Raw genomic sequence first — 20,300 nt, forward strand, 5'->3', positions numbered from 1 at the left:
GTCACCTGAGTACAAACAGTGCATTAGGAGTTCTGCAGAATGTTACAGTCACAACCCTGTTCAGATTGTGAACCATGTAACAGATTCTGTACTCTGCACAGGTTAACGGTGACATTCTGGAGATACATTCCCTTTCCTCAGGAGCAATAACTGATTAACTAACCATAACCTGGACTTCATACCGTGGGTCCAATACAAAAGGGGAACGTAACCGTATTGGACAACTTGCCACCAGATGGTTACACATCACTCCATTGCGCACAGGCTTGTACCAAGCTCCATTCTCACTTATCCATGGGACTTCCTGATGGATCTCTTCTCCTGTGTTGGCAAACAAATGTACAAACACAAGTAGTCAACCCCAATCTCCAAATCCGTATTAGGACCATTGATCATCTGAAGATGTCTTTATCCCTGTTCCTTCTGTGCCCCTGGGTCTTCACCCATCCTCTCCTTCACTTCCATCTATCTCCCAGATGACCCTGAACTCCTCTAAATCACTGAGAAGCTGCTCACATAAGGTGGTCGTCATCCAGTTCCTTCAGTTCTGCTGACAGCCAGACTTGCTTCAAGTTTCTGAGATGCTGGTGTCCAAACATTGATTCATCGTTCCCTCACTGACAAGGCCGGCATTTCTTGCTCTGCTCCACTGAATGAATCACCAGGTCCATCAGAGGGCAGTGAAGAGATTGGTGTGGGACTGAAGGATAAGGGTAAACAGGGTAGGAAGGTGGGTGTCCTTCACAAAAGGACATCAGTGAAGCAGTTAGGTTTTACGTGATTTTTACAATTCCATGCTTACCTCTTCTGACAAGAACAATTTGGAGTCAAGGCCAATATTCCTGGTGCTCATACTGAGGGAATGCTGCACCCTCAGACATGCTGTGTATCTGACATGCTGCACAGATGCCCGAACAGTGAATGGACAGTGATAAGGGTAAACAGGCTAGGAAGGTGGGTGTCCAACACAAAAAAAATCGGTGCACCAGTTAGGTTTTATGTGATTTTCACAGTTTCATTGTCACTTTCATCGACAACAACAACTTATTTCCTGTGTTTACTTTGTAATATGATATCAAAATCCTGCACTGTCACATCAGGTCGTGTGTTCAAGACATTCTCCGGAGGCTTGGGAACAGAGTGAAGTTACAGTTCCTGGTGCTCGAACTGAGGGAGTGCTGCACTCTCACACATCTATCTGAGATGCTACACAGAGGCCCTGAGGGCCTTTAACAATGGACGGACAGACCTTGTGTTAGTGCTTTGGAAGAACCTGAAGATGTGAACGCACCAAAGGAAATATAATTGTTTCCTAGCCTCTGGCTTATCAGTACACTCACACAACCATAGCAATACCACTTCTCTCTTTCAGTTTAGAACTTGCTTGGTCCGCGTTTATGGCAGCGGTAGAGGATGTCAACATTGGAGTGAATCCCAGCACTGTACCTTGAATGCTTTTCACCTCCCGGCTGACACTGGTGTTGGAGGGGGGATGAGACACTGTACAGCTGAAGACTGAGCCTTTCTTCCACTGCTCTGTACTCACAGTTAGGAAGTGGCTGGCACTGAAAGTCCCTGCCTGCTCCAGAGCAGTCGGTGTAGCACTGGTGTTGGAGGAGATCAGGGAGCCGTCTTTCTCCCAGGTGACGTTTATGAAGTCCGGGTAGAATCCAGAGACCACACACTCGAGGGTGGCCGTGTTCCTACTCTTGGTCCCTTCGTGTGGTGGAGGCAGCAGTCTGACCTTGGGACTTTTTGTCCCCACTGGAATAGACGAGCAAACAATGGAAATGTAAAACAGTTTTACTCAGGCAACTAAAGTTGGCCATTTAATCGCTGGTCTCTCGCCCACCTTTGGTACTTTTTGTCCGCGCTGACACTGCTGAGGATGAAGCAGATTGTTGGGCAGAGCACATGTACTCCACCCCACTGGACCACTCCTCCACACTGGTCTGGAGTTGGCTGATCACTGTGTCTCGGGTCCCTTCCTCTCTCAGTTTTTTGGTCACATTTCCTTTAATTTTCTCCCTCTCGCTCACCTGCCAGTAGATTTGGACCTGGCTCGGATCAGCACCCACAACCATGCACACCAGAGCAGCGGTCTTGTTGATCCAAATCTCTTCAGTGGAGGGATTTTGGATAAAGACAGACAATTCTGCAGATGAGAAATAGAATAAAATGGAGAAGCTCTGGAGTCAGCTGGCTTCACAACCTCAGCACAGACTTGTACTGAAGATCAATATGTAGAAAATTATAGATTGGAATGAAATCAGGGTCGTTTAAAGTGTGTGTTGTTCATCTCTGATTACAACCTTTGACTGAGAAAACAACATCAAACATCAAGGAACTCATTTCCTCGAGAATTAGTTGGGACACAGCAGGGACTGCGAGATGGGTGCTGCAGTGTTAATAACATGCAATCTCAGAGCTGTGAAATGCAATGAGACATGCAGTTTCTGAGCAAAGAAAACATTTCCTGAATTCTTCTTGTCTCGGTGCCTGTGCGGGAATGTAGATCCATTTGTGACATTGGGTCTGCTCAGTTCATGAGTCCTCTCATCTCTATTTGGGCTGAGCCTGAGATTCCTCCAGTTTTGAAAATTCTGATGCAGGATTTCAAATCTCTCATGACCTCGCCTCTCACCTTCTCTGTAACTTTGGTCACGAGCACTGGAAGTCACTCACTAAACCTCGGTGGTAAATCCCCTCTGTCCTCCTTCAAACTGCTCCCTGAAACAAGCACATGTGGTTGAAATCCTAAAAAGGCAGCTGAGGATTCAAATGCAGTGAAACCAATTCTGCAATAAATCTAGTGTCGATAACACTGATAACAAGACTACTTGCTACATTGTTGAAACCAACTGGTTCACAAATGTCCTTGAGAGAAGGAAAATTCTCATCGATTCCTGGACTGCCCTTTCTGTGACTTCACACCCACTTGTGACTGCTCTCACAAATAGCCCAGCAAGCACTCACCTCAAGTACAGTTCAGGATGGGCACGAAATGGTGGCTTTCCCACTGAGGTCCAAATGCTGTGAATGATTAAATATCTTTGATCAAGTTTCTGGGCACCTGTCCTCTGACTTGGTGACAGCTTTGTCTGTTAATGTTCCAGTGAAGAATTTGGTGTGTTTTAGTATTTGAAATGAACAAGCTGTAAGGAACTTATTGATGACCAGCAGGCAAGGAAGGGTAACTTGCAATAACAATGCAATCAACTTGAAGTAGAATAGTATCAGATGTCTTCTTCTTCTCAAAGTCGGGGATTATTTATGCAGACAGTTATTTTCCCCAATTTCATTCCTGAATCATTGGATGAGGAAGAAGGTTTGATCGATTATTACACGTTCTGCACTGTCACTTGTCTTCTGAAGCACCATCGTCACTTCAGTACCCATCAGCTGACTGCATCTTCTGTGCACCATCAACACACCCACATTCACTCCAGTCCATGTCGACTGATCTCGCTCTCCAAGACGTGTGTGAAGACGGTGCCTGTCACTGTATTATGACTCTAACCTACAATGATATCAGGAGTGAACTGCTTTGGTTACAGGTTGCGCTGATGTTCAGTGTAGAAGGCCTGTCTGACTGGTCCCTTTCTTCAATAAACCTACAGTGTTCCCACTGAAGTCTGAACAAGTTTGTGGCCAGTTTTATTTAAAACATATGAGACAAATGGCGCACTGCACCATTCTGTAGTCATAACCTGGTAAAGTTTGGTCAGAGTTTGGACAATGATTTGTGAATTTGGGTTCAACCAGCAGTGCCCTGATGTTAAAGATTGCCAAGTGTTCAGCCCTGTGCTGCAGTAGTGACACAGTCTCAGTGTCCAGCTGGCCTTGGTGAGAAGCAGTTGGTATCAGAAAGACTCACAGGGTTGGGACAATTTCCCTTACTGTTGAAGAATGCTGATACTATTCCAGAAGCAATGCTTGGTTGTGTTAAGCTTTGGGTGGAATTTAACCAAACACCTCCCCAGGATGGGAATACTGAATTTCTATTGTTAATTGGGAGGCAGGAAAATGGAAGATACAGATTGTGCTCCGCAGCTGTTTCATCTAAATGTACCGGAGTAGACAGGACACCGGTGTGATCCCCGTGTCCTGTCTCACCCATCTGCCTCAGATCCAACTTTATGGAAGGGTTCCCCAACTCCTTTGATGGCAGTCACCCAGCTCCCCCTTCCACCTTCACTACCTCCTGCCCCACACACTCTGGACGAGAAAAAGGGGATTCCTGTTGTTGTAAACAGGAGTCAGACCAGAAGAGGGATCTGGTCAAGCTGTGCGTCTGGGATCTGAGTCACACTGAACCAACAGTGTTCAGAAATAAATGGGCAAGGAATAGTGAGGAGTCTGAAGGGGTTAGTTGTTCCTTCCTGTTGTGTTAGGTTTGGAAGCCAGTGGATGCTGTGGGCTGAACTTAGATCAACGAAACAGGTTGTAATAAAACTGGATCCCCAATTACATTCAAGACCAATCACTTCACCTCACTCTTATCTTCCTAATAGTTACACTAATGCGCAGCCCCATCCGCGAGTGCCAGTTAAGATAAATCAGGTACTGGGACATTGGTATGCATCCCATACAAAAGCATGGAGGGTTTGCCTGGAACAGGGAGATTTGAGATTCGAGACATTTTCACCCTCATTCCCTGTGCATCTCCCAATCTCTACGTTGTGTTTATTGGATCTTCAAGCGATGAGATCACAGAAACCCTAAAGATCAGGAGAATACAAGAACACAACGGGAGCTGGAGGAGACCTCCTGGCCCCTCGGGCCTGCCCCTGTCAATGATCTCACTTTGCTGCAGTTGTCTCGTTCACTTCATCTATTGCCACCCTGACACTTTAAACCTTCCTGCCACACTTCTTACAATGGCACCTGCTTTTCAGTTGCTGGAAACTCAGAGGAGTGGCTTTGTATTTCATGCTCTGTCATTACAAAAGTCAGTGAATAGTTACAGAACCATCAAAGATGGTTGCAAGATACTGCTCATCATCACATCCTACTCGGTTCAGTACCCACCCACCCGGCAGATGCATTAGGGACATTGAAGAGACTCTTAGATAGGCACATGAGTGATAGAAAAATAGGGGGCTATGTAGGGGGGAAGGGTTAGATAGATCTTGGAGCAGGATAAAATGTCGGCACAACATAGTGGGCCGAAGGGCCTGTACTGTGCTGTAGTGTTCTATGTCCATCCTCTCTTCTGTCTGTCTCCTGTCATTCTGCCTATTTCGAAACCAGCTAAACACACAAGATGTGGCCATTTCCAATGTGCTAAGTGGGGGTTGATTAAAGCACATTCTGACAGGTGGACTAGGAAAGACCATGGTCCAAATTGTTCACCTTCTGTCACCCTGACACAGTGAGAATGGAGTTGTTGATGAATGATTGCAAACAATCTCTGTCCATTCATCTGCGGCAGATCCAGGCACGGTGTGGGGACACCCACTGGTGGAAGGTGTTGGCCACCATAGATCCAAAGTCCACTATTACTCTGTGAGTCTGCATCACCTACCACACCTCACGTTGCAAGGTACCCATTCACTGTCTCCCAAAACACACTAGCATTGTGGAACACTCACAACCGATACCTTTTCGTATTTTCTTCATTGAACTTTGATTGGTTACACGGACATTTACACCCATTTAACCTCTCATTGGGATGGCACAAGTTTCATGTGTGATCTCCAGTCACGTTCCACAATCATAAGATGCACAGATCGAGGGGACAGTCAGACACTTTTTCCCAGTGCAACAATGGCTAACGTGAGGGGACATAATTTTAAGGTGATTGGAGGAAGGTGTTAGGGGGATGTTGGGGGTAAGATTTTTACAGAGAGAGTGGTGGGTGCATGGAAGGCACTGCCTGCAGAGGTTGTGGGGGCAGATACATTAGGGACATGTTCTAATACCTGCTCGAATGGAACTCAGAAATCTCCACCAATGTGAAGGCTGGCTAATATAGCCCTCCAGACATTCAGTGTGACAAACGACAAGGAGAGATGTTGGGTGGAAAGTCTGGAGTGAATCACCCGTCCAGAAATGACATCTCATCTCTGACCCAACAATAAAGCTGCTTGTGTTTGACCTTCAATGAAAAACATGAAGCACCTTAAGTTGGATCAGAACTGGTGTCACGGCTGCAGTCACTTGAGCACAAATGGTGTATTAGTTCTGCAGAATGTTACAATCACAACCCTGTTCAGATTGTGAACCATGCAACAGCTTCTGTGCTCTGCACACAGTAATGGTGACGTTCTGGAGATACATTCCCTTTCTCAAGAGTATTATCCTGATTAACTAACCATAACCTGGACTGATTATTGTGGGTCCAAAACAAGAGGGCAATGTTACAGTTTTGGACAACTTGCTTCCAGATTGTTTAGAATCACCCCATTGCTCACAGGCTTGTACTGAACTCCATCCTCACTTATCCTGGGAGTTCCTGATGGACCTCTTCTCCAGTGTTGGCAAACAACTGTACAAACACAAGTACTCAACTCCACTCTCCAAATCTGCCCCAGGACCATTAGTCATCTGAAGATGTCTTTATCCCTGTTCCTTCTGTGCCCCTGAGTCTTCACCCATCCTCTCTTTCACTTCCGCCCATCTCCCAGGTGACCCTGAACTCCTCTAAATCACTGAGAAGCGACTGACATAAGGTGGTCATCATCCTGTTACTCCAGTTCTGCTGACAGGCAGACTTGCTTCAAGTTTCTGAGATGCGAGTGTCCAAACATTAATCCTGCTGTCATGATTTCATCGTTCCCTCACTGCCAAGGCCGGCATTTCTTGCTCTGCTCCACTGAATGAATCGTCAGGTCCATCAGAGGGCAGTGAAGAGTTTGGTGTGGGGCTGAAGGATAAGGGTAAACAGGGTAGGAAGGTGGGTGTGCTTCACAAAAGGACATGAGTGAACCAGTTAGGTTTTATGTGATTTTCACAGTTTCATTGTCACTTTCATTGACAACAACAACTTATTTCCTGTTTTTACTTTGTAATATGATATCAAAATCCTGCACTGTCACATCAGGTCGTGTGTTCAAGACATTCTCCAGAGGCTTGGGAACAGAGTGAAGTCACAGTTCCTGGTGCTTGTACTGAGGGAGTGCTGCACTCTCACACATCTATCTGAGGTGGTGCACAGAGGCCCTGAGGGCCTTTAACAATGGACAGACAGACCTTGTGTTAGTGCTTTGGAAGAACCTGTAGATGAGAACGCACCAAAGGCAATATAATTGTTTCCTAGTCTAAGCCTCTGGATTATCAATACACTCACACAACCATAGCAATACCACTTCTCTCTTTCAGTTTAGAAATTGCTTGGCCCTCATTTGTGGCAGGGGCAGAGAATGTCGACATTGGAGTGAATCCCAGCACCGTACCTTGAATGCTTTTCACCTCCCGGCTGACACTGGTGTTGGAGGGGGGATGAGACACTGTACAGCTGAAGACTGAGCCTTTCTTCCACTCCTCTGTACTCACAGTTAGGAAGTGGCTGGCACTGAAAGTCCCTGCCTGCTCCAGAGCAGTCGGTGTAGCACTGGTGTTGGAGGATATCAGGGAGCCGTCTTTCTCCCAGGTGACGTTTATGAGGTCCGGGTAGAATCCAGAGACCACACACTCGAGGGTGGCCGTGTTCCTACTCTTGGTCCCTTCGTGTGGTGGAGGCAGCAGTCTGACCTTGGGACTTATTGTCTCCACTGGAATAGACGAGCAAACAATGGAAGTGATTACAGTTTTACTCAGGTAACTAAAGTTGGCCATTTAATCGCTTGTCTCTTGCCCACCTTTGGTACTTTTTGTCCGCGCTGACACTGCTGAGGATGAAGAAGTTTGTTGGGCAGAGCACGTGTACTCCATCCCACTGGACCACTCCTCCACACTGGTCTGGAGTTGGCTGACCACTGTGTCTCGGGTCCCTTCCTCTTCCAGTTTTTTAGTCACATTTCCTTTAATTTTCTCCCTCTCGCTCACCTGCCAGTAGATTTGGACCTGGCTCAGATCAGCACCCACAACCATGCACACCAGAGTAGCCGTCTTGTTGATCCAAATTTCTTCAGTGCAGGGATTTTGGATAAAGACAGACAATTCTGCAGGTGAGAAATAGAAAACTTACAAAGCGGACAAGCTCTTGTGTCAGAGGGCTTCATAGCTTCAGCGTAGGCTTGCACTGAATCTCACTCTGTACAAAACTGTACATTGGAATGAAATCAGGGTTGTTTAAAGGGTGGGTTGTTCCTCTCTGCTTACAACCTTTGACTGAGAAAACAAAATCAAATATCAAGGAACTCATTTCCTCGAGAATCAGTTGGGTCACAGCAGGGACTGCAAGATAATTGCAAGGCAGTGCGACATTTAGCTGCTGCAGTGTCAATAAAATGTGATCTCAAAGCTGTGAAATGCAATCCGAGGTGCAGTTTCTGACAAAAGAAAACATTTCCTGAATTCTCCTTGGTTCAGTTCCAGTGTGGGACTGCAGATCCATTTGTTACATTGGACCTGCTGAATCATTGAGGCCTCTCATCTCTGTTTGGACTGAGCCTGGGATTCATCCCAGTTTGAAAATTCCAGTGCTGACTATCTAATGACCATGCCTCTCCCCTTCTCAGTAAGTTTCGTCAACAAATCAACAATATTCGGAGAATACTATAATCCTGCAGCTCTGATCCCTCAGAAAACAGGACTTGTGTGACCGGTGACTGTGCGTTCTCTGTAACTTTGGTCACAAGCACTGGAACTGACTCACTAAACCTCAGTGATAAATCCCATCTGTGCTCCTTCAAGCTGCTCCTTGAAACAACCACATGTGGTTGAAATCTTAACCAGGCAGCTGAGAATTCAAATATTGTGATACCAATTCTGCAGTAATTCCAGTGTCAGTAACAACAAGATGACATTGATTGGAAGGGGACTCGAGCAGGGATGACGGGTCCCCTTCCAATCAATGTAGTCATCTTGGATTGCTACATTGGCAATGGCAGGAGTTTCTGGGAGTAATTGGAAGATGCAGGATGAGTTCATCCCAAAGAGGAAGAAGCGTTCTAAAGGGAGGATGAGGCAACCATGGCTGACAAGGGAAGTCAAAGACAGCATAAAAGGAAAAGAGAGGGCATACAATATTGCAAAAAAAAAGTGGGAAGCTGGAGGATTGGGAAGCTTTTAAAAACCAACAGAAGACAAGTAAAAATGCAATAGGGAAGAAAAGATGAAATATGAAGGTAAGCAAGCCAATCGTAAAAAGGGGATACCAGAAGTTTTATCAGATACATAAACAGTAAAAGAGAGGCAAGCGTGGACATTGCTCTGCTGGAAAATGATGCTGGAGAGGTGGCAATGGGGAACAAAGAAATGGTGGACGAACGTGCATCAGTCTTCACTGTGGAAGAATTCAACATCAAACACTGACGTCTCCAATTTCAGGCGCCCTGCTCGCCCTCTGTCCCCTTTCTCCCTCCTCTTGACATATCAAGTTCCTCCTGCACCCATCACACCCCCAGCCCCCATCACCCTGCTCCTTTCCCCTCTCCACACAATCCATCTGCCCATCACCCACACACTCCTCCCACTGGGTCCCCTGCCCCACCTGTTCCCATCTGCCCTCCCCACCTCACTGGGTTGGTTCCCTGCTCCATCTTCCTTTCCTATCAGATTCCATTCCCTGCAACCATTTGTCGCCTCCACCGATCACCCCCCAGCCTCTGTCGCTACTTCTGCTCTTCCCTCCTCCATCTGCCGATCACCCCTCCTCACCTGGATCCACCTATCACTTGCCAGCTCTTGCTGCCCCCCCTTCCCCTCACCTCTTTATACTGGCTACATCCCCTCCACCTTTCAGTCCAGGTGATGGGTCTTGACCTGAAACATCGACTGTCCAGTGCCCTCCACCGATGATGGCTGACCTGCTGAGTTCCTCCAGCATTTTGTTTTATGCACAAGACAACAGGAGCTGGAGGAGACCTCCTGGCCCCTCGGACCTGCCGCCGTCAATGATCTCACTTTGCTGCAGTTGTCCCGTTCACTTCATCTATTGCCACCTCGACACTTTAAACCTTCCTGCCACACTTCTTACAATGGCACCTGCTTTACTGTTGCAAGAAACTCAGAGAAATGGCTTTGTATCCCATGATCTACATCACAATTAAAGTTAGTGAATAATTGCAATGCCAACAAAGATCGTTGCAGGATACTGCTCGTCAGCACATCCTGCTGGGTTCAGTACCCACCCGTCGTCTCTTCTGTCTGTCTCCTGTCATTCTGCCAATTCCCAAACCAGCTGAACACACAAGATGTGGCCATTTCCAATTTGCTAAGTGGGGGTTGCTTCAAGTACATTGTGAAAGGTGGACTCAGAAAGACCGAGGTCCAATCCGTTCACCTTCTGTCACCCTGACTGTCACAGGACGCAGTGATGATGGAGTGGTCGACGAATGATTGTAAACAATCTCTGTCCATGAGTCTACAGCACATCCAGGCACGGTGTGGGGACACCCACTGGTGGAGGGTGTTGGCCACCATAGATCCAAAGTCCCTTATTTCTCCTGAATCTGCATAACCTACCGCACCTCACATCCCAAGTTATTCATTTAATGTCTCCCAAAACGCACTGGCATTGGGGAACACTCACAACACAGACCTTTTCATATCTTCTTCATTGAACTTCGATTAATGACACCAACACATACGCACATTTAACCTCTCAGTGGGACTACACATGTGTCATCACATGTGTAATTTCATGTGTGATTTCCAGTCGTATTCTGCAATGCCTGCTCCAATGCAACTCAGAAATCTCCACCGATATAAAGGCTGGCTAATATCGTCCTCCAGATATTGAGTGTGACAAATGACAAGGAGAGATGTTAAGTGAAGAGCCGGGAGAAAAGTGTGTCCTCAGTCACCCCTCCAGAAATAACATCTCATCTCCGACCCAACAATAAAGCTGCTTGAGTCTGACCTTCATTGAAAAATACGAAACACTGTGATTTGGATCAGAACTGGTTTCACGGCTGCAGTCACTTGAGCACAGATGGTGCATTAGGAGTTCTGCAGAATGTTACAATCACAACCCTGTTCAGATTGTGAACCATGTAACAGTATTCTGCGCTCTACACTGGAGATACAGTGATGGGTGTGGCCCCGGTGGAGTGGCACTAAGGCCAGTAAATCGTTCGAAGCCCTCCCTCTGTCTCTTTCTTGGTCTATCTGTCTTTCCCTGCTTTTGCCTCTCAGTATGTCCTGCTTTCTTTTTCAATCTTTTTATTAATTTTCAAATTAATACAGATTAATACATATAACATTGGTGATTATATACATAATACAAAGAGATCGAGAGGTCAATGATGACATCTATCATCATAAAAAATAAAAAACATATTCTAGGCCCCACGGTTTCTTGGTAAATGAATATATTACAAAAACAAAATCAAAAGGAGAAAGAAAAAGATTTCTTATATAAAAAAAACCAAATCGAAAAAAAAATTGTAAGTAAAAAATGAAACAAACTGAAAAAAAATTTCAAAAGAAAAGAAAACTGGACTGCTATTTCTAGATGAACAAAGAGCATTATTATGTCGTCAACTCCGCTCCTCTAAATTCAAAGATTATTGAAAAGGGATCAAGATCCTATGAAAATATTGAATGAATGGACTCCAAACTTCCTCAACTTTAAGCGAAGAATCCACAGTGCCACTCCTAATTTTTTCTAAGTTTAAACATGATATAGTTTGAGAAAACCATTGAATAGTGGTGGGAGATATTGGATCCTTCCACTTTAAAAAAAAAGGATAACTTGGCCATTAATGTAACAAAGACAATCATACAACGAGCAGCAGCAGATAGGTGGCCAGATTCCATCATTGGTAACCCAAAAATTGCAGTGATTGGGTGAGGTTGTAAATCAATATTCAATACGGTTGAAATAATGTTAAAAATGTCCTTCCAATATTTTTCCAAAAGAGGACAGGACCAAAACATATGTGTCAGGGAAGCCACCTCTGAATTACATCTATCACATATAGGATTTATATGGTGATAAAAATGGGCTAACTTGTCCTTTGACATATGGGTCTTGTGAACCACCTTAAATTCTATCAAAGAGTCTCTGGCACACATTGAAGATGTATTAACTAATTGAAGAATTTTCTTCCATGGCTCTGTGGGTAAAAGTATCTGGAGTTCTCTTTCCCATTCATTCTTAATTTTATCAAGTGTCTCTGGACATATTTTCATAATTAGATCATAAATTATTGCTATCAAGCCCTTCTGATAGGGATTAAAGCCTAAAATTTTTTCCGTAATTTCAATTTTATATGGAGTTGGAAAAGAAGGCATAGTAACTTTTAAACAATTTCTAATCTGTAAGTATTGAAAAAAGTGTGATCAAGGCAAATTGTATTTATTAGACAACTGTTCAAAAGATAAAAAAACAGTTATCAATGAATAAATCATGGAAACATTTTATTCCCTTCATTTTCCATAAAGAAAAAGCTAAGTCGATTCTGGATGGTTGAAAGAAAAAATTAGATTGAATGGGGCTTGATAATAATTTTTTCAAGAATTTTACACTTCTTTATACCAATCAGAATTCCCTGAGGATTCTCCATTAATGCATGAATTTTTAAGGGACCTGAAGACTCCGAAATTATCAAGTAATGAATGTTCAATATTAGGTGCACCCATTTCAGAGGAAGAAATAAAGAAGGCAATTTTTTCAATGAATTCGGGTAAAACACCCGGTCCTGATGGGTATACAGTCGAATTTTTAAAATCTTTTTCTGATCTTCTTTCTGCCTGGTTAGGAAAAATTTTTAAAGATGCCTTATCAGTGGGTAAACTACCACAATCCTTTTATGAAACTACTATCCCTTTAATTCTTAAAAAGGATAAAGATCCCACTGAATGTGCATCTTATAGACCCATTTCTTTATTAAATGTGGATTCCAAAATCTTTTCCAAAATATTGGCTTCTAGATTGGAAAAGGTTCTTCCTCAAATTATCTCTGATGACCAGACAGGATTTATCCAGAATCGTTATTTGCATTTTAACATTAGGAGGTTAATGAATATTATATATACCCCCATCATCTAAAATTCCAGAATGTGTTATTTCATTAGATGCTGAAAAGGCGATTGATAGAGTCGGATGGGAATATTTATTTAATACACTTGAGAAATCTAATTTTAGTCCCAATTTTATATCTGCGATCAAATTGATTTATCATACACCATTGGCTTCGATACTTACTAATAATCAGAGATCCCCTCTGTTCAGGCTTTTTCGAGGTACGAGACAGGGTTGCCCTCTAAGTCCTTTATTATTTGATATTGCTTTGGAACCCTTGGCAATTGCCCTTCGGGATTCTTTTAACATATTTGGTATCACTCGTAGACAGGGGATTCATCAGGTATCTCTATATGCAGATGACTTGTTACTTTATATTTCTAACCCAGAGGAATCCATCCCTGCAGTATTATCACTGCTTGCTCAGTTTAGTGTTTTTTCTGGTTTTAGATTAAATCTTAATAAGAGTGAACTCTTTCCATTAAATATGCAAACCCCAATTTATAGGCAATTACCATTTAGATTAGTAACAGACTATTTTACATATTTGGGTGTTAAAATTACCAAGAAGCAACAGGACCTGTTTAAAGTTAACTTGTTACCTTTAATTGATCACGTTAAACAGTTATTTACGAAATGGTCCCCATTATCTCCATCATTAATAGGCCGAATTAATGCGGTTACCAAAATTTCTATATCTATTTCAGGCGATTCCAACTTTCATCCCGAAATCTTTTTCTGACACTATTGATTCTAAAATTCTTTCATATATATGGCAGAGTAAAACCCAAGGTTAAGTAAGAAATATTTACAGAAATTAAAAAAGGATGGTGGCATGGTTTTGCCCAACCTTAGATTGTATTACTGGGCAATTAGTATCAGATATTTAATTTTTTGGGCACAAGATTTGGATGTAATTCAATGTCCCAAATGAGTATACCTTGAGTATGAATCAGTGCAAGGATTTTCATTTGTTTCTATTTTAGGAGCCTCACTCCCTTTTGCACTTACTAAATTGAGTAAACATATGACTAACCCAATAGTTAAACATACAATACGAATATGGTTTCAATTCCGTAAGTTCTTTGGATTGAATAAATTTAACTTATCAGTATGTCCTGCTGCCTTCCCTCTTTGATTCATTCACAGACTATTTCTCTCTCTGTATATTTCTTTCCGATTTCATCTTTTGTCTTTGCAATTCTCTCCGTCTCTGTCTCCACTCATTTCACAAGAACAAAAGAAAATAGGAGCAGGAGCAGATCACCAGGTACCTCAAACCTGCCCTGCCATTCAGTATGATCGTGGCTGATCTGTGCTGGCCTCAACTCCTCTTCTGTGCCACTTCTCCAAAGCCCTGAATTCAGATGTTTATCTTTCTCCACCTTCAGTATATGGAATGATCTGGCCTCCACCGTCCTCTGAGGCTGCAGATTGCAGAGATTCACTGCCTCTGCGGGAAGAAATTTCTCCACACCTCAGTTTTAAATGACCGACCCCTGAACTTTGTAACTATGTGCCCTTGTTTGTGACTCTCTCACTGGTGAAAACATCTCAACATCTACCCTCTCATGCCCCTTTGGGATCTTGTATGTTTGAGTAAAGACATCTCTCAATCTTCTAAACTCCAAGGAATACAGACCCAGACCGTCCAGCCTCTGTCACTGTCTGACAGTCCTGAGGGACTGTGCCATTGGAATAGAACAGTTCCCAACACTGAGACATTTATTTTATTCAGCCTCACACGTGCAGACCTGCTGAGCAGCAGCAAGGTGACTGAGGACAGTGATTCCCCTTGTTTGACACAGATGTCAAATGTGGCTCAGTGGTTCGCAATGTCACCTCTTGGTCAGAGGTTGTGGGTTCGAATTTCTCTCCAGGGCCTTGCACCAATAATCAAGACCAACGCTCCAGAGAGGTCTGGAGGGTCAGATCCACCACCAGAGGTGGTGTCATTGGGATGAGGCTTTAAGCAGAGGCTTTTCAGGTCAATCTTAGTCATCCCCTGACACAACTGGAAGAGGAATGGGACAGTTCCCTTCAGATTCTTGAAGCAATATTTATCAAACTATGAGCAACTAAACACATAAGATCTGACCAGATCCGATTTGCTGTGTGGGAGCTTGCCTGGAGTACATTGTGAAAGTTAGACGAGGAAAGACCATGGTGCAATCCGTTCACCTTCTGTCACATGACACAGTGATAATGGAGTTGTTGGCTAATGATCGCAAACAATCTCTGTCCATCAGTCGACAACAGATCAGACATGGTGTGAGGACACCCAATGCGGGAAGGTTTGGGACACCATTGCTCCAAAAACACCCATTACTCCCTGAGCGTGCATCACCTACCACACCTCATGTCTGAAGTTACTCATTTCCAAAAATCACAGCAGAGACACTGGCAAGCAAAACATCTTCACATCACATTTATTGAACTTGGATCAGTACATTGACACATACAAAGATATAATACCTTGTGGGATCCCATGCAGGGACAAAATCTGACCAAACGTGGCAGAATAAGGTCTGAAATGGTACCCAGCAGTGCAGAGATTTGTGGTGAATCATGTTTGTGGCTTCATTTGATTCTTGAGTCTAATTTTGTTCTTAATTGTTCAGAAAGGTCCATATTTTGATCATGTTTTAATGAGCTAAACTATCCTCTGTGATAGTTAATAATCATAAAACTAACAAAACAAGGGGTTTATTGATTCTATCATGTGGTATTATACACAAGATTTAAAACTATCAGTCAGAACAAGTGAGAGATTGACCAGGGTGGGTTTGCTGTGAGATTTATTGATGCTTCGGAACAGACTGGTTGTGATCGACTCATGTCCCACCAGACAGGAGAAAGTGGTGCCGCTATTCCAGTCCTCTGGAGAAACCTTCAACTGACTGGTCATTGTATTCCAGCCGTTTCTGGTGTCCTTGGTCACCGGCTGGTTCACGAACCCTGTCTTCAGAAGGGTGTCATTGGCCATCCAGGCCACGTAGATCTCTGCAGGAGAGAACTTGGTGACCAGGCACATCAAGGTCACCGTCTGATCTGCCTCTACCTCATCCAATGAAGGGGGGAGGAGGTAGACTTGAGGACGAGTCACAACACCACCTGGGAAACAGAGAGAACCTCAGTTAGAGCGAATCTTTCAATAATTCCCAACTTACCCCACACATTCTGATTTTATGCCAACATGGGCAATGTCTACACTTTGGGGGACTTCACTTTAGCTGAAATTGAAGGCTTTTCCCTTTCTGCTCATTGTTGGGATTTGCGGAGTGGAAATCTTGAATCTGGTGCATTTTATGGCCTTCAGCGAGGTTAGTCTATTCAGTTTAATCAACGGGAGCCACTGAACACAGACTGGACAGAGAGTGGAACTCAGCCCCTGGACTTGTGTCATCCTGTGCTGTCTGTTCTATCTTCCCTTCAGTCTGTGCCTCAACCTCTCTGCCCTTCCAGTCGCTGACTTGACCCAGTCTCAACGTCATCCTGTGAAAGCTGCCAATCCCTCTCCCTCTACCCCATCACAGGAACTCACCACACAGGAGCTAGTGTGGTTTTGGGTGAAGCTGCTGTGGGGATTTGGGATTTTACTGATGTGGTTAATCAGGAGGGTTAAATCTTCTTTTGGTCCCTCATTCTCTCTGACAAACTGTACTGGGCATTCACTGGAGTTCAGACGAATGAGAGGGAATCCCATAGAAACCTGTAATATTCTTACCAGGATTGGACAGACTGGATGCAGGAAGAATGTTGGGGGATGGTGGGGGAATCCAGGACCATGGGTGGCAGTCTAAGCTGTGTAGATGTGAGAGGGAGTGAGAACCTGTGGAATTCTCTCCCACAGAAAGCAGTTGAAGCCTCATCATTAAATATATTCAAGAGTGAGTTGTATATATTTCTTCGGGTGGAGGGATCAAAGGATATGGAGAGAAAGCAGGAACAGGGGACTGAATTTGGATGATCAGCCAAGACCATATTGAATGGCTGAGGAGGATGGAGGGGCCCAGTGACCCACTGCTGCTCATTTTCTGTCGGTCTATCACAGTGCTGGAAGGTGATAACTCTGTCCATTTGTGAAGATCAGACTCACACCGAGCTCTATCCACACGTACCTGTGTCCTTCTTGATGGATCTCTTCTTCGGCGTTGGCAAACTCTTGTCCTCCACCCGACACAAGTACTCAGCCCCACTGTCCCACTCTGCAGCAGGGACTGTCAGTCTGCTGGTGATCGTGTCTTCACCTCTGTGGCTGTGTGGACCCTGAGTCCTCACCCCATCTTTTCTGCTCCTTCCGTCCACCTGCCAGGTTACCCTGAATCCCTGTAAATCACTGTGAACCACCTTACACAGAATGGTCGCCGTCCTGTTCGTCCAGATCTCTTCGAAGGAAGGTTTGCTTAAAGTGACTGAGGGGCGGGTATCTGAACATTCATCTGGGAGAAACGTCACAATTATTATTTCATCGTTTCCCAGTGGACGAGTGCGTCACTGACAGGACCGACATTTCTTGCTCAGGTCCAGTGAATGCTTTGTGGGTCCCATCAAGATCAGTTGAGACTTATCTACATTGGTGAAGGAATGAAGCTCCCCTATTGAGCAGACAGGGTAAACACCCCGAAGGAATGTACATGAACAAGTTTGGCTCTTATATTATTTTTGCTGTTTCACTTGAACTGTTACCAGCCACTTATTGAAACAAATACAGAAATTACCCAGCATTTCAGGCTATGTCTGTGGAGAGGGAAACACAGCTAAATGTTTCAAATGAAAAATATTTCAGCACGTTTCCTTTATATTATAAAATTTAAGCATCAGAAATATGTTGTTTTATTTCACAAAAGTTTAAATGCATTCACTCTCGATTAGAACATGGAACAGCACAGCACAGGAACAGGTCCTTCGGCCCACAATGCTGTGCTGAACTAATTAAAGTAGTAATTAAATGCCTAACTAAACTAATCCCTTCTGTCTACACAATGTCCATATCCCTCTATTCTCTGTACATTCGTGTACCTGTCGAAGAGCCTCTTAAACACCTCGATCGTATTTGCCTCCACTACCACCCCTGGCTGTGTATTCCCGGCACCCACCACTCTCTGTGTAAAACAAAACTTGCCCTGCACATTTCTTTTGAATTTACCCCCTCTCACCTTAAATGCATGCCCTCTGGTATTAGGCATTTCCACCCTGGGAAAAAGATACCCACTGTCTACTTGATCTCTGCATCTCATCATATTATAAACTACTATCAGGTCTCCCCTCAGCCTCCACCGCTCCAGAGAAAACAACCCAGGTTTGTCTAACCTCTCCTCATAGCACAGGCCCTCTAATCCAGGCAGCATCCTGGTAAACCTCTTCTGCACCCTTTCCATAGTCTCCACTTCCTTCCTCTAATGGGGCAACCAGAATTGAATGCAATACTCAAGATACGTCTAACCAGAGTTCACAAGATCACAAGACAAGGGAGCAGAAGCAGGCCATTCGGCCCATCGAGTCTGCTCCAAGGAAAAGGGCTTCATAAAGCTGCAACATAACTTCCTGATTCTTGAACTCATGGCCTCAAGTAATGAAGGCGAGCATGCCATCCATCTTTATCACACTATCAACCTGCAGAGCCACCTGCAGGGAGCAATGGACTTCGACCCTAAGATCGGTCTGTTTATACCTCTTGCTTCCTTGGTGAAGCAGCCAGCACAATCAAAGACCCCACCCACCTGAGTCATTCTCTCTTCTCCCCCTCCCATCAGGTAGAGGATACAGGAGCCTGAGGGCACATACCACCAGGCTCAAGGACACCTTCGATCCCACTGTGATAAAACTATTGAACAGTTCCCTTATACGATGAGATGGACTCTTGACTGCACAATCTACCTTGTTGTTACCTTGCACCTTATTGTCTACCTGCACTGCACTTCCCTGTAGCTGTGACAGTTTACTTTGTATTCTGTTATTATTTTTACCCTGTACTACCTCAATGCACTGAGTAATAAATTGATCTGTACGAACAGTATGCAGGACAAGTTTTTCACTGTACCTCGGTACAAGTGACAATAATAAACCAATACCAATACATCAACACTGTTAAGGGTTTTGCCATTAACAGTGTAATGTCCCTTCACATTTGATCTCCCACAACTGAGGCTCTAACCGGAGGCTGGGATTACATTCAAAGGAAGAGGGAAAGACTGTAGTGAACAAGAGTATCAGGGATGCCCAGGGTGCCTGTCCAGTGAAATGGATTTTCCTCGAGTTATGAAAGCATTTTCAGAGATAGTTATTTCTCTGGCCAGGCTTCTGGATTATCATTTCATTCACATAACCACAGCAGGGCTGCACCATGTTTCAGTGTTGACTTTATCTGGCAGAGTTTATAGTGCAAAGCAAACAATTTCAATCGTGGGGTGAGTCCCAGTCCCTACCTTGGATGTTCTTCACTTGCTTCTTGATACGGGTGCCGGAAGGGGGATGTGTCACTGTGCAGCTGAAGACTGAGTCTGACTTCCACTCCTGTAAGCTCACGGTCAGGAAGTAGCTGACGCTAAAAGTGCCCCCCTGCTCCAGAGCAGTAGGTGTAGCGCTGGTGTTGGAGGTGATCACGGAGCTGCCTTCCTCCCAGCTGACACTTATGAGGTCCGGGTAGAATCCAGAGACCACACACTCGAGGGTGGCCGTGTTCCTACTCTTGGTCCCTTCGTGTGGTGGAGGCAGCAGTCTGACCTTGGGTCTTTTTGTCTCCACTGGAATAGACGAGCAAACAATGGAAATGTAAAACAGTTTTACTAATGTAACTAAAGTTGGCCATTTAATTGCTGGTCTCTTGCCCACCTTTGGTACTTTTTGTCCGTGCTGTCACTGCTGAGGATGAAGAAGTTTGTTGGGCAGAGCACACGTACTCCACCCCACTGGACCACTCCTCCACACTGGTCTGGAGTTGGCTGATCACCGTGTCTTGGGTCCCTTCCTCTCTCAGTTTTTTGGTCACATTTCCTTTAATTTTCTCCCTTTCGCTCACCTGCCAGTAGATTTGGACCTGGCTCAGATCAGCACCCACAACCCTGCACACCAGAGTAGCCGTCTTGTTGATCCAAATCTCTTCAGTGGAGGGATTTTGAACAAAGACAGACAATTCTGTGGATTAGAAAGGGAAAACTTGGAACCTTCGTTGAGATTTTTCTGTTTGGTTATGTTAAGTCAGGACAGATCATCAATACATTAC

At 44.4% G+C, this 20,300-nt stretch overlaps 1 protein-coding gene across 1 annotated transcript in view; it reads right to left on the bottom strand.

The window, feature by feature from the left end:
- Positions 1-20,300, bottom strand: part of LOC127576491 (uncharacterized) — a 605,240-nt gene that overhangs the window by 2,725 nt on the left and 582,215 nt on the right. Inside the window, exons 11-18 of the mRNA XM_052026972.1 lie at positions 19,504-19,821; positions 17,197-17,517; positions 15,810-16,189; positions 10,239-10,335; positions 7,803-8,105; positions 7,398-7,715; positions 1,853-2,155; positions 1,447-1,764 (exon numbers count right to left, since the gene is read on the bottom strand). Of these exons, the coding sequence (XP_051882932.1) occupies positions 1,447-1,764; positions 1,853-2,155; positions 7,398-7,715; positions 7,803-8,105; positions 10,239-10,335; positions 15,810-16,189; positions 17,197-17,517; positions 19,504-19,821 (2,358 nt within the window). The remainder of the gene's footprint in view (positions 1-1,446; positions 1,765-1,852; positions 2,156-7,397; positions 7,716-7,802; positions 8,106-10,238; positions 10,336-15,809; positions 16,190-17,196; positions 17,518-19,503; positions 19,822-20,300) is intronic.

Source organism: Pristis pectinata, chromosome 12 (assembly GCF_009764475.1).
Source record: "Pristis pectinata isolate sPriPec2 chromosome 12, sPriPec2.1.pri, whole genome shotgun sequence".
Lineage (NCBI taxonomy): Eukaryota > Metazoa > Chordata > Chondrichthyes > Rhinopristiformes > Pristidae > Pristis > Pristis pectinata.